The 15,751-nt window shown below is 40.4% G+C and overlaps 1 protein-coding gene and 1 non-coding gene across 3 annotated transcripts in view; one reads left to right on the top strand and one right to left on the bottom strand.

Moving 5' to 3' along the window:
• Window positions 1-9,603, top strand: part of LOC118768200 (zinc finger protein 737-like) — a 26,665-nt gene extending 17,062 nt beyond the window's left edge. Inside the window, exons 1-2 of one of the 2 annotated variants that reach the window (XM_036514260.1) lie at window positions 7,690-9,129; window positions 9,214-9,603. In XM_036514260.1, the coding sequence (XP_036370153.1) occupies window positions 8,055-9,107 (1,053 nt within the window). In that variant the 5' untranslated portion in view covers window positions 7,690-8,054 and the 3' untranslated portion in view covers window positions 9,108-9,129; window positions 9,214-9,603. Of the gene's footprint in view, window positions 1-7,689 lie in introns of those variants that run through there. The other variant, XM_036514259.1, reaches the window with a different exon arrangement.
• Window positions 9,604-12,938: 3,335 nt separating this feature from the next.
• Window positions 12,939-13,010, bottom strand: Trnaw-cca. Its single transcript has one exon. It is a non-coding gene; the product is annotated as a tRNA-Trp (tRNA).
• Window positions 13,011-15,751: the final 2,741 nt, after the last annotated feature.

The following is a 15,751-nucleotide window of genomic DNA, read 5'->3' as shown; positions in this document are numbered from 1 at the left end:
TGAAAACCTATTATCGGATGTTAGATGTGATATAGAGGAAATTTATTTGTAAAATGAGAAGAAAACGTTGTGATTAACGAGTAAAAACGAACGGAGAACCGGCATAACTACAGATTCATGCCCCACCACTTTGGATGATCGTAACTTTAATTAAATATTCTACGAATATTTGTTATAGTATGTAGATTCCGAATATACAAAACTTTTGTAGGAAAGTGCTTTTGGTGTGAGGAGTTTCGGAAAATTATTAATTAGACTAATTAGTGATCGGTCTGTGATTTGCAGTTTTTGTCTGAATACGGTAAGTTGACAATGATGATAATAATACTACTAATAACAATGTAATTAATAGAATTCTGTGAACTTCTCGGTGTCACAGTAATTATTTCGAAGCGAAAACATAAAAACTTTAGGAAAATATATTTCCTCGTCTTAAATAATAACTTCCAAACTGAAATATTGGTTTGTTGTTTGTGAAAACCTATTATCGGATGTTAGATGTGATATAGAGGAAATTTATTTGTAAAATGAGAAGAAAATCGTACGGTATAAGCCATAGTCACCCGTAATAAAAAGGAATACGGGTGGAATGTAGCAGCGAAGACCCCAATAAAATATAAGCATAATAGTTAACATGAGAAGAAACCGATTGAAGTGCACCACATTAATTTCGTTTTGGGGTTTGGATTGCAAGATTCTTTATGTGGATTTGTGTGTTGCAGCATATTTTGTTGTGTCTAGGGAGAGTCATTTTGTTTTAATGCCTTATTAATTAACACCGATTCAGTTTTCACTTAGTTCCTTTGTACTATTTAAGAACAGTGGTCCCGATGCGCGCACTCGCGTACTCGCCCATCCGCGCTAGCTAGTCGTGACTAGTTGATCCTACAACGACTACCTGGCAAAGTAAATAATACATAAAACAAATAATTTTTTAAAACAAAGTAAATAAAACACAAAGATCTTTTCGGTTTGACCGGCAGTTTTTCAAAATAATTTCCACGTAACTAAACACTTTTAAACTTCGTATACTGGTAGAATGTGTTTATAAAACATCTTTTTCTCTTGGCTTTAATGAGAAAATTCTATAGTTTGTAAGATATTTGGGTCTTTTCGGTTTGAACGGCAGTTTTTCAAAATAATTTCCACGTAACTAAACACTTTTAAACTTCGTATACTGGTAGAATGTGTTTATGAAACATCTTTTTCTCTTGGCTTTATTGAGAAAATTCTATAGTTTGTATGATATTTGTTGTTTTTTTTCGCTTCAATTTCTGCAATTTCAACCAATCAATGATGTCTATTGAGGTAAAAAAACACATTCTGTGCCGTATGAATATGTCCCTCGTTTAAGAAAGAGGGATGTTTTCGGTTTGACCGGCAGTTTTTTAAAATAATTTCCACGTAACTAAACACTTTTAAACTTCGTATACTGGTAGAATGTGTTTATAAAACATCTTTTTCTCTGGCTTTATTGAGAAAATTCTATAGTTTGTAAGATATTTGGGTCTTTTCGGTTTGAACGGCAGTTTTTCAAAATAATTTCCACGTAACTAAACACTTTTAACTTCGTATACTGGTAGAATGTGTTTATGAAACATCTTTTTCTCTTGGCTTTATTGAGAAAATTCTATAGTTTGTATGATATTTGTTGTTTTTTTCGCTTCAATTTCTGCAATTTCAACCAATCAATGATGTCTATTGAGGTAAAAAAACACATTCTGTGCCGTATGAATATGTCCCTCGTTTAAGAAAGAGGGATGTTTTCGGTTTGACCGGCAGTTTTTTAAAATAATTTCCACGTAACTAAACACTTTTAAACTTCGTATACTGGTAGTAGAATGTGTTTATAAAACATCTTTTTCTCTGGCTTTATTGAGAAAATTCTATAGTTTGTATGATATTGTTGTTTTTTTTCGCTTCAATTTCTGCAATTTCAACCAATCAATGACGTCTATTGAGGTAAAGAAACACATTCTGTGCCGTATGAATATGTCCCTCGTTTAAGAAAGAGGGATGTTTTCGGTTTGACCGGCAGTTTTTTAAAATAATTTCCACGTAACTAAACACTTTTAAACTTCGTATACTGGTAGAATGTGTTTATAAAACATCTTTTTCTCTTGGCTTTATTGAGAAAATTCTATAGTTTGTAAGATATTTGTTGTTTTTTCTTCAATTTCTGCAATTTCAACCAATCGATGTCGTCTATTGAGGTAAAAATTCTATAGTTTGTAAGATATTTGGGTCTTTTCGGTTTGACCGGCAGTTTTTAAAAATAATTTCCACGTAACTAAACGCTTTTAAACTTCGTATACTGGTAGAATGTGTTTATAAAACATCTTTTTCTCTTGGCTTTATTGAGAAAATTCTATAGTTTGTAAGATATTTGGGTCTTTTCGGTTTGACCGGCAGTTTTTTAAAATGATTTCCCCGTAACTAAACACTTTTAAACTTCGTATACTGGTAGAATGTGTTTATAAAACATCATTTTCTCTTGGCTTTATTGAGAAAATTCTATAGTTTGTATGATATTTGTTGTTTTTTTCGCTTCAATTTCTGCAATTTCAACCAATCAATGACGTCTATTGAGGTAAAAAAAACACATTCTGTGCCGTATGAATATGTCCCTCGTTTAAGAAAGAGGGATGTTTTCGGTTTGACCGGCAGTTTTTTAAAATAATTTCCACGTAACTAAACACTTTTAAACTTCGTATACTGGTAGAATGTGTTTATAAAACATCTTTTTCTCTTGGCTTTATTGAGAAAATTCTATAGTTTGTAAGATATTTGTTGTTTTTTCTTCAATTTCTGCAATTTCAACCAATCGATGTCGTCTATTGAGGTAAAAATTCTATAGTTTGTAAGATATTTGGGTCTTTTCGGTTTGACCGGCAGTTTTTTAAAAATAATTTCCACGTAACTAAACACTTTTAAACTTCGTATACTGGTAGATGTGTTTATAAAACATCTTTTTCTCTTGGCTTTATTGAGAAAATTCTATAGTTTGTAAGATATTTGGGTCTTTTCGGTTTGACCGGCAGTTTTTTAAAAATAATTTCCACGTAACTAAACACTTTTAAACTTCGTATACTGGTAGAATGTGTTTTAAAACATCTTTTTCTCTTGCTTTATTGAGAAAAGTCTATAGTTTATAAAATATTTGTTGTTTTTTTTTCTTCAATTTCTGCAATTTCAACCAATCGATGTCGTCTATTGAGGTAAAAATTCTATAGTTTGTAAGATATTTGGGTCTTTTCGGTTTGATCGGCAGTTTTTTAAAATAATTTCCACGTAACTAAACACTTTTAAACTTCGTATACTGGTAGAATGTGTTTATAAAACATCTTTTTCTCTTGGCTTTATTGAGAAAATTCTATAGTTTGTAAGATATTTGGGTCTTTTCGGTTTGACCGGCAGTTTTTTAAAAATAATTTCCACGTAACTAAACACTTTTAAACTTCGTATACTGGTAGAATGTGTTTATAAAACATCTTTTTCTCTTGGCTTTATTGAGAAAATTCTATAGTTTGTAAGATATTTGGGTCTTTTCGGTTTGACCGGCAGTTTTTAAAAATGATTTCCCCGTAACTAAACACTTTTAAACTTCGTATACTGGTAGAATGTGTTTATAAAACATCTTTTTCTCTTGGCTTTATTGAGAAAATTCTATAGTTTGTATGATATTTGTTGTTTTTTTTTCGCTTCAATTTCTGCAATTTCAACCAATCAATGACGTCTATTGAGGTAAAAAAACACATTCTGTGCCGTATGAATATGTCCCTCGTTTAAGAAAGAGGGATGTTTTCGGTTTGACCGGCAGTTTTTTAAAATAATTTCCACGTAACTAAACACTTTTAAACTTCGTATACTGGTAGAATGTGTTTATAAAACATCTTTTTCTCTTGGCTTTATTGAGAAAATTCTATAGTTTGTAAGATATTTGTTGTTTTTTCTTCAATTTCTGCAATTTCAACCAATCGATGTCGTCTATTGAGGTAAAAATTCTATAGTTTGTAAGATATTTGGGTCTTTTCGGTTTGACCGGCAGTTTTTTAAAAATAATTTCCATGTAACTAAACACTTTTAAACTTCTTATACTGGTAGAATGTGTTTATAAAACATCGTTTTCTCTTGGCTTTATTGAGAAAATTCTACAGTTTGTAAGATATTTGTTGTTTTTTCTTCAATTTCTGCAATTTCAACCAATCAATGTCGTCTATTGAGGTAAAAATTCTATAGTTTGTAAGATATTTGGGTCTTTTCGGTTTGACCGGCAGTTTTTTAAAAATAATTTCCACGTAACTAAACACTTTTAAACTTCTTATACTGGTAGAATGTGTTTATAAAACATCTTTTTCTCTTGGCTTTATTGAGAAAAGTCTATAGTTTATAAAATATTCGTTGTTTTTTTTTCTTCAATTTCTGCAATTTCAACCAATCGATGATGTCCATTGAGGTAAAAACATTCTGTGCCGTATGAATATGTCCCTCGTTTAAGAAACAAATTGGGTTTATTTACAATTCTGAAGAAAAAAAGATACCCTTAACCCTAACCCTTAAACAGATTGAAATGCAGTAGATCGATACTAGTTTAAAATTTTTTAGTTACCTAGAAATTATTTTAAAAACTGCCGTTCAAACCGAAAGGGCCCTGAAATTTTGTAGAAATACCTTTCCGCTGGTATTGATTTTTATCGAAATTTGTTGTGAAAATCTTTACTTCTGTCTTTTAAGCAAATTTAAAAGTAGATCATCCTCTGCTGGTTCTTTATTGTGCTGGAAATAGCAGTCATCTTCAGACCTGTAGCATGACAAGCAAGGCTATCTTTAGTTTTAGGTTCATTTATCTGTGGGTTTCTTCATAAAACTAAGATAATCCACAGAAATGTATAAAAATATATTTCGATATACTCTTTTACTTGTTTCAGTCATTTGACTGCAGCCATGCTGGAGCACCGCCTTTAGTCGAGCAAATCGACCCCAGGACTTATTCTTTGTAAGCCTAGTACTTATTCTATCGGTCTCTTTTGCCGAACCGCTAAGTTTTCTCTTTTACTTGTTTCAGTCATTTGACAGCAGCCATGCTGGAGCACTGCCTTTAGTCGAGCAAATCGACCCCAGGACTTATTCTTTGTAAGCCTAGTACTTATTCTATCGGTCTCTTTTGCCGAACCGCTAAGTTTACTCTTTTACTTGTTTCAGTCATTTGACTGTGGCCATGCTGGAGCACCGCCTTTAGTCGAGCAAATCGACCCCAGGACTTATTCTTTGTAAGCCTAGTACTTATTCTATCGGTCTCTTTTGCCGAACCGCTAAGTTTTCTCTTTTACTTGTTTCAGTCATTTGACTGTAGCCATGCTGGAGCACCGCCTTTAGTCGAGCAAATCGACCCCAGGACTTATTCTTTGTAAGCCTAGTACTTATTCTATCGGTCTCTTTTGCCGAACCGCTAAGTTTACTCTTTTACTTGTTTCAGTCATTTGACTGTGGCCATGCTGGAGCACCGCCTTTAGTCGAGCAAATCGACCCCAGGACTTATTCTTTGTAAGCCTAGTACTTATTCTATCGGTCTCTTGTGCCGAACTGCTAAGTTTACTCTTTTACTTGTTTCAGTCATTTGACAGCAGCCATGCTGGAGCACCGCCTTTAGTCGAGCAAATCGACCCCAGGACTTAATCTTTGTAAGCCTAGTACTTATTCTATCGGTCTCTTTTGCCGAACCGCTAAGTTTACTCTTTTACTTGTTTCAGTCATTTGACTGTGGCCATGCTGGAGCACCGCCTTTAGTCGAGCATATCGACCGCAGGACTTATTCTTTATAAGCCTAGTAGTTATTCTATCAGCCTCTTTTGCTGAACTGCTAAGTTACTGAGACGTAAACACACCAGCATCGGTTGTCAAGCAATGCTAGGGGGACAAACACAGACACACAAACACATACATGTATATATACATATATATATATATACGACAGGCTTCTTTCAGTTTCCGTCTATCAAATCCACTCACAAGGCTTTGGTCGGCCCGAGGCTATAGTAGAAGAGACTTGCCCAAGGTGCCATGCAGTGGGACTGAACCTGGAACCATGTGGTTGGTAAGCAAGCTACTTACCACATAGCCACTCCTGCACCTATATATATATATATATATCGACCCCAGGACTTATTCTTTGTAAGCCTAGTACTTATTCTATCAGCCTCTTTTGCCGAACTGCTAAGTTACTGGGACGTAAACACACCAGCATCGGTTGCAAGCGATGTTGGCGGGGGGACAAACACAGACACACAAATACACACACATATACATATATACGACAGGCTTCTTTCAGTTTCCGTCTACCAAATCCACTCACAAGGCTTTGGTCGGCCTGAGGCTATAATAGAAGACACTTGTCCAAGGTGCCTCGCAGTGGAACTGAACTTGGAACCATGTGGTTGGTAAGCAAGCTACTTACCACACAGCCACTCCTGCACCTATATATATATATATATATATATGATGGGCTTCTTTCAGTTTCCGTCCACCAAATCCACTCACAAGGCTTTGGTCGGCCCGAGGCTATAGTAGAAGACACTCGCCCAAGGTGCCTCGCAGTAGGACTGAACCCGGAACCATGTGGTTCGGAAGCAAGCTACTTACCACACAGCCACTCAATCCACAGAAACATATAAAAATATATTTGGATATCCAGAGTAAGCGTAACGAATCTTTTATCTTTTACTTGTTTCAGTCCTTCGACTGTGGCCATGCTGGGGCACCACCTTGAAGACCTTTTAATTAAATAAATCAACCCCAAAACTGTTTTTTTTAAGCCTTGTACTTATTCTATCGGTGTCTTGGTGAACTGCAGATGTAAAATCGAGTGGGGTGGTGGTGGTGGTGCCAAACACAGACACAAAATCATGTAACATAGAAACTCTGCCAGGTCAGATTGGAGCCTGGTGCTGCCATCTGGCTCACCAGTCCTCAGTCAAACCATCCACCCCTTTATCTTTATCCTCTTTATCTCACTGCTTCTTTTTTTTCTATTTCAGAATATCACATCATCTCTCTATATATAAATGGCAGTTTGTCTGTCTGTGTGTCTGTCATGTTGTACCCTCACCCTGACCACGGCTTTCAACCGATTCTGATGAAACTTGACACACACATAGCCCAATGTCATAATTCAAAACTAACGCAGCGAAAATTTTGAAAAGTTCCCCCAGTTCTGAAAAAAATCGATAAATTCGACATGGGGTCGAGAATCAGAAACACAAACCACAGACTGTCTAGGGGACGCAACTCGACCTTTTTAACTAAAAAAAAAATTTACCATCATTTTTTTTCCATTTTTTGGCTATAAGTCTCTAAATATGCTTTATAGTTATTTCCCTTACAAACCCGAGCAACGCCGGGCGATACTGCTAGTGTTGACATAAAAGAAATTTCTTCGTTCAGATGTGCCTTCGATATTCCTCATCAAATTTCATCATTTAAAGGAAGACGATATTTTTATAAGGAACATTCATCAATACATCTTCTTTACAAAAATATAATCTCTGACAGACAACAGTGAAATAATAATAATAATAATAATAATGAAATTATTGTATACAGTGCTCAGGTGCCCCACAACTTGTCAGAAAGTGCATATAAAGTACATGCAGTAATGTAGAAATGTCTGGGAAGTGAACAGTGTATGAGTCAGATACATGCTTGTGTGTGTATGGAGGGGAGAAAGATCAGGTGTGGTGTTGGCGAATCTCAGGAAGCATGGAAGTTTTGAAGGATGCAGTGATCCGACAACCAACAACTGATGCTGGCAGTTTATCTTGTCTTCGCTCTCTGGAATGGAGAAGAGATGACTCCTTTACAGGTTAATTAAGCTTGGATAAACTTTACAAAAGAGTTGACAGTTTTCACCTGTTGATTTAGGTATAAAGATCACAGATGAAAGAAAGATTAACATTAAATTATTCTCTGAAAATAGTGATCCAACTTCGTACAAACATATTCATAGAAATGAAAAAATCATTATCATTGTGATACGTCTAATTAATTATTCTCTCATAATGGATAATTCAACTAAACCAAAAAACTCTGATACAGGTGAGAAGCCGTTTCTTTGCATTACCTGTGGTAAATCATTCTCCCAGAAGAGTAACTTAACTACTCACACACGTACACACACAGGTGAGAAGCCTCATCAGTGCAATACCTGTGGTAAATCATTCTCTCGAGCCTGTCACCTGAGAAGACACAAACATATTCATACAGGTGAGAAGCTATTTCATTGTAATATCTGTGGCAAATCGTTCTCCTCTGACAGTCCCTTGAACGTCCACAAACTTATTCATACAGGTGAGAAGCCATATGACTGTGATATATGTGGTAAGTCACTCTCTTGTAGTAGTTACCTGACCAAACACAAACTCATTCATACAGGTGAGAAGCCATATCACTGTACCTTCTGCGGTAAATCATTTTCTAAAAGCAATCACTTGTCTAGGCACAGACGTATTCATACTGGAGTGAAACCTTATGACTGCGAGATCTGTGGTAAATCATTTCCAGGAAACAACTCTTTCGCTCGTCACAAGCGTATTCATACAGGTGAGAAGCCATTTCATTGTGAGATCTGTGGGAAATCATTTTCTGAGAACTGTTCCTTGACAAATCACAAACGTACTCATACTGGGGAAAAACCATATGTGTGTGATATCTGTGGTAAATTATTTTCTGTATCTGGTCATATGAAATCACACAGACGTACTCATACAGGTGAGAAGCCATATCATTGTGATATCTGTGGTAAATCATTCTCATCTAATAGTCCTTTGACCAGGCACAAGCGTATTCATACTGGGGAAAAACCATATGACTGCGATATTTGTGGTAAATCATTTTCTTGTAGTGGAGACTTAAATAGTCACAAACGCATTCATACAGGTGAGAAACCATATCGCTGTGATATCTGTGATAAATCATTCTCTCATAGGTGTTCGTTGACTTATCACTTAACTACGCACACAGTTGAGAAACCATATCATTGCGATATCTGTGGTAAATCATTCCCTCAAAATAGTATTTTGACTAAACACAAACGCGTTCATACTGAGGAATAACCACGTCAGTGTGATGCCTGTGGTAAATCATTCTCTCAAAGGAGTCACTTGGCTGACCACAAACGTTCACATACAGGAGAGAAACCCTATCACTGTGACTTCTGTGGTAAATCATTCTCTCAAAGGAGTCACTTGGCTGACCACAAACGTTCACATACAGGAGAGAAACCCTATCACTGTGACTTCTGTGGTAAATCATTCTCTCAAAGGAGTCACTTGGCTGACCACAAACGTTCACATACAGGAGAGAAACCCTATCACTGTGACTTCTGTGGTAAATCATTCCTTCAGCGTCGTTATTTAACTTATCACCAACGGATACACAGAGGAGACAGACCACATCATTGTGATATCTGTGGTAAATCGTTCTCTCTAAGTCATCACTTGACTACTCACAAACTTACACATACAGGAGAGAAACCATATCGCTGTAATATCTGTGGTAAATCATTCTCTCAAAGGAGTCACTTGACTACTCACAAACACATTCATACAGGCAAGCACAAGTGTGACCATAACCTTGTGGCCTATGCTAGGGGTGTAACCAGTCCACTTGTGCGTGCCTTTTCTTCATTGGACACTAAACTCTGCTTGCGAAGACCAGTTGAGGCAAGTGAAATCGAAGTCGAAATCAAACTTGGTGACTGGCATCCGTTGCTAGTGGAGCGCTAAGAGTACCATACGAGTGAGATCGTTGCCATAGCAACAAGCTGGCCTTCGTTCCGATGGCACGTTAAGCACACCGTTCAAGTGTGATCGGTACCATGTCGCCTTACCAGCACTTGTGCTGGTGACATGTGAAATATTCGAGGAAGATTCTCGCCAGTGCCGCTGGACTGGCTCCTGTAAAGGTGGCACATAAAAAGCACCATTTGAGCATGGTCATTGCCAGTTCTACCAAACTGGCCCTCATGCCAGTGGCATGTAAAAGCAACCACTACACTCTCGGAGTGGTTGGCATTAGGAAGGGCATCCAGCTGTAGAAACTCTGCCAGATCAGATTGGAGTTTGGTTCGCCAGACCTCAGTCAAAATCGTCCAACCCATGCTAGCATGGAAAATGGACGTTAAATGATGATGATGCTGACAGAAGGGAAACCACATCATTGTGATACATGTGGTAAATCATTCTCTAAAAGCAGTACCTTCATTGTACAGGAGGTGGCCATATCCTTGTGATATGTGTCATGAATCATCATCATCATCATCATCATTTAGCGTCCGCTTTCCATGCTAGCATGGGTTGGACGGTTCAACTGGGGTTTGTGAAGCCAGAAGGCTGCACCAGGCCCAGACTTATCTGGCAGTGTTTCTACGGCTGGATGTCCTTCCTAACGCCAACCACTCCGTGAGTGTAGTGGGTGCTTTTTACGTGCCAGACGGAGCTGGCAAACGGCCACGGATGGATGGTGCTTTTTACGTGCCACTGGCACGGGGGCCAGGCGAAGCTGGCAACAGCCACGAACGGATGGTGCTACATGCCACAGGCACGGGGGCCAGGCCGGGCTTTTACGTGCCACCGGCATGGAGGCCAGTCGTGGTGGCGCTGGCAACGGCCACGATCGGATGGTTTATGTGCCACCGGCACAGGGGCCGGGCGAGGCAGGCAACGGCCACGAAAGAATGGTGCTTTTATGTGCCACCGGCACGGAGGCCAGTCGGAGCAGCGCTGGCAACAGCCACGATCGGATGGTTCGCTTTTTCAAAAACTCCACTTAGGTACACATGTCAGTATTCACACACACAAGTGTAATAGTATGCTCTTTTACTTGTTTCAGTCATTTGACTGCGGCCATGCTGGAGCACCGCCTTTAGTCGAGCAACTCGACCCCGGGACTTATTCTTTGTAAGCCCAGTACTTATTCTATCGGTCTCTTTTGACGAACCACTAAGTTTACTCTTTTACTTGTTTCAGTCATTTGACTGTGGCCATGCTGGAGCACCGCCTTTAGTCGAGCAGATCGACCCCAGGACTTATTCTTTGTAAGCCTAGTACTTATTCTGACTCTCTCTTTTTGCCGAACCTCTAAGTTATGGGGATGTAAACATACCACCATCGGCTGTGAAGCAATGTTGGTGGGACAAACACAGACATACAAACATACACCCTCACACATATATATACATATATATGACGGGCTTCCTTCAGTTTCCGTCTACCAAATACACTCACAAGGCTTTGGTCGGCCCGGGGCTATAGTAGAAGATACTTGCCCAAGATGCCACGCAGTGGGACTGAACCCGGAACCATGTGATGACTTTGATTTCTGAAGATGATTGTGTGGGATTTTTGAGGAATTTGTTCTGGGAGAATAAAGGAGTGGGAATAACGAATAAAAGGTTAAAATGATGTTCATTTTGTCTATGTTGTCCTTTCATCATCATCATCATCATCATCATCATCCACTACATCTCCCAGCAATATATACTCTTTTACTTGTTTCAGTCATTTGACTGCGGCCATGCTGGGGCACCGCCTTTAGTCGAGCAAATTGACCCCAGTACTTATTCTATCGGTCTCTTTTTGCCGAACCGCTAAGTGACGGGACATAAACACACCAGCATCGGTTGTCAAGCAATGCTAGGGGAACAAACACACACACGCATATATATACATATATACGACGGGCTTCTTTCAGTTTCCGTCTACCAAATCCACTCACAAGGTATTGGTCGGCCCGGGGCTATAGCAGAATACACTTGCCCAAGATGCCACGCAGTGGGACTGAACCCGGAACCATGTGGTTGGTAAGCAAGCTACTTACCACACAACCACTCCTGCGCCTATATATATATATTTATATATATATAAATTAAATTGGAGATAAAACCACTATTAGGCAAATCAAACAGTGAAAACCATAAACCAAAGCATAAAAATAAATAAAATATACAAAATTTATAAAATTTAAAATTTATATTTTTTAAAATTTAAATTTATAAATTTTTAAACTTTTAATTTTTTAATATTTATATTTATTTATTAAATAACCATGAAAAAGGTATTAAAAAGTTTAATGGTTCCGGGTTCAGTCCCACTGCGTGGCATCTTGAGCAAGTGTCTTCTGCTATAGCCCCGGGCCGACCAATGCCTTGTGAGTGGATTTGGTAGACGGAAACTGAAAGAAGCCTGTCGTATATATGTATATATATATATTATAAGTGTGTGTGTATATGTTTGTGTGTCTGTGTTTGTCCCCCTAGCATTGCTTGACAACCGATGCTGGTGTGTTTACGTCCTCGTCACCTAGCGGTTCGGCAAAAGTGACCGATAGAATAAGTACTGGGCTTACAAAGAATAAGTCCCAGGGTCGATTTGCTCAACTAAAGGCGGTGCTCCAGCATGGCCGCAGTCAAATGACTGAAACAAGTAAAAAAAAAGAGAAAATAAGATAATATAATAAGTAATAAGTGTTATATATACTCTTTACTCTTTTACTTGTTTCAGTCGTTTGACTGCGGCCATGCTGGAGCACCACCTTTACTCGAGCAAATCGACCCCGGTACTTATTCTTTGTAAGCCCAGTACTTATTCTATCGGTCACTTTTTGCTGAACCGCTAAGTGACAGGGACGTAAACACACCAGCACCGGTTGTCAAGCAATGCTAGGGGAACAAACACACACACTTATATATATATGTATATATACGACAGGCTTCTTTCAGTTTCTGTCTACCAAATCCACTCACAAGGCATTGGTCGGGCCGGGGCTATAGCAGAAGACACTTGCCCAAGATGCCACGCAGTGGGACTGAACCCGGAACCATGTGGTTGGTAAGCAAGCTACTTACCACACAGCCACTCCTGCGCCTATATGAAATAAAAACCATTTGACCCCGACGTGATTCGAACACGCAGCCTTCTGATCTGGAGTCAGACGCGCTACCGTTGCACCACAGGGTCTTATATATATATATGTATAACAAAGTGAAGTTGTAAGATACTGACCGAGTGGAGGTATATATGAAAGAAGGTTTAAAAATGCAATTTTAAATGATGTTTAATCACTTGACCGGTTTCGGCCACAATTCAGAAAAGCACTATCTGAATCGTGGCCGATGCCAGCGCCGCCTCGACTGGCCTCCGTGTCGCTGGCACGTAAAATGCACCAATCTGACCGTGGCCGATGCCAGCCTCGCCTGTCTCCAGTGCAGGTGGCACGTAAAAAGCACCCACTACACTCACGGAGTGGTTGGCGTTATGAAGGGCATCTAGTTGTAGAAACATTGCCAGATAAGACCGGAGCCTGGTGCAGCCTTCTGGCTTCCCAGATCCCAGTTAAATGGTCCAACCCATGCTAGCATGGAGAACAGACGATAAACGATGATGATTGGGGTCCGAGCTAAACCTGCTCCCACTCCATCCGTAATGTCTTCCGGTCTGTTCTTCATTCGATTTCTTCATATTTTTGTAAATTTTTAAATTCATCTTTTTGTAATCCCATTCGTGTATCTGACCCCACATCAGATTGTATTGTCCCCTCTATGTTCGCCCCTAGTGGGTAATAATAAAACAGATGATGATTGTCAAAAGTAAAATGTAAAAGCTTTGTTGTAAGTACTGGTTGTCACAAAAGTATTAAAATACATATATACACATCCAACCAAAATGCAATTATATGGGACACTACCACCTGTGTCATCTCTTGTGAAAGGTAGGAGAGTCCAGTTTGCTGGACATTGTTGTAGAGCTGAAAATGAGGTAATTTCTACTCTTCTCCTCTGGAAGCCATCTACTCGCGATACCAGAGGGCGCACACTCTCCTACCCTGATCTAATCTCCAGGGATACAGGCATCCAGCAACAGGACCTCCGTAATGCCATGATGGACCGTGAAGTCTGGCGTAGCATGGTAAATTCCATTGTCTCGACCACGGTTGCGATACCAGAGGGCGCACACTCTCCTACCCTGATCTAATCTCCAGGGATACAGGCATCCAGCAACAGGACCTCCGTAATGCCATGATGGACCGTGAAGTCTGGCGTACATGGTAAATTCCATTGTCTCGACCACGGTTGCGATACCAGAGGGCGCACACTCTCCTACCCTGATCTAATCTCCAGGGATACAGGCATCCAGCACAGGACCTCCGTAATGCCATGATGGACCGTGAAGTCTGGCGTAACATGGTAAATTCCATTGTCTCGACCACGGTTGCGATACCAGAGGGCGCACACTCTCCTACCCTGATCTAATCTCCAGGGATACAGGCATCCAGCAACAGGACCTCCGTAATGCCATGATGGACCGTGAAGTCTGGCGTAACATGGTAAATTCCATTGTCTCGACCACGGTTGCGATACCAGAGGGCGCACACTCTCCTACCCTGATCTAATCTCCAGGGATACAGGCATCCAGCAACAGGACCTCCGTAATGCCATGATGGACCGTGAAGTCTGGCGTAACATGGTAAATTCCATTGTCTCGACCACGGTTGCGATACCAGAGGGCGCACACTCTCCTACCCTGATCTAATCTCCAGGGATACAGGCATCCAGCAACAGGACCTCCGTAATGCCATGATGGACCGTGAAGTCTGGCGTAACATGGTAAATTCCATTGTCTCGACCACGGTTGCGATACAGAGGGCGCACACTCTCCTACCCTGATCTAATCTCCAGGGATACAGGCATCCAGCAACAGGACCTCCGTAATGCCATGATGGACCGTGAAGTCTGGCGTTAGCATGGTAATTCCATTGTCTCGACCACGGTTGCGATACCAGAGGGCGCACCACTCTCCTACCCTGATCTAATCTCCAGGGATACAGGCATCCAGCAACAGGACCTCCGTAATGCCATGATGGACCGTGAAGTCTGGCGTAACATGGTAAATTCCATTGTCTCGACCACGGTTGCGATACCAGAGGGCGCACACTCTCCTACCCTGATCTAATCTCCAGGGATACAGGCATCCAGCAACAGGACCTCCGTAATGCCATGATGGACCGTGAAGTCTGGCGTAACATGGTAAATTCCATTGTCTCGACCACGGTTGCGATACCAGAGGGCGCACACTCTCCTACCCTGATCTAATCTCCAGGGATACAGGCATCCAGCAACAGGACCTCCGTAATGCCATGATGGACCGTGAAGTCTGGCGTAGCATGGTAAATTCCATTGTCTCGACCACGGTTGCGATACCAGAGGGCGCACCACTCTCCTACCCTGATCTAATCTCCAGGGATACAGGCATCCAGCAACAGGACCTCCGTAATGCCATGATGGACCGTGAAGTCTGGCGTAACATGGTAAATTCCATTGTCTCGACCACGGTTGCGATACCAGAGGGCGCACACTCTCCTACCCTGATCTAATCTCCAGGGATACAGGCATCCAGCAACAGGACCTCCGTAATGCCATGATGGACCGTGAAGTCTGGCGTAACATGGTAAATTCCATTGTCTCGACCACGGTTGCGATACCAGAGGGCGCACACTCTCCTACCCTGATCTAATCTCCAGGGATACAGGCATCCAGCAACAGGACCTCCGTAATGCCATGATGGACGTGAAGTCTGGCGTAGCATGGTAAATTCCATTGTCTCGACCACGGTTGCGATACCAGAGGGCGCCACACTCTCCTACCCTGATCTAATCTCCAGGGATACAGGCATCCAGCAACAGGACCTCCGTAATGCCATGA

This window comes from Octopus sinensis, linkage group LG27, assembly GCF_006345805.1.
Source record: "Octopus sinensis linkage group LG27, ASM634580v1, whole genome shotgun sequence".
Classification (NCBI taxonomy): Eukaryota; Metazoa; Mollusca; class Cephalopoda; order Octopoda; family Octopodidae; genus Octopus; species Octopus sinensis.
The sequence above is the reverse complement of the archived record's forward strand: the minus strand, read 5'-3'. Positions and strand labels throughout refer to the sequence as shown.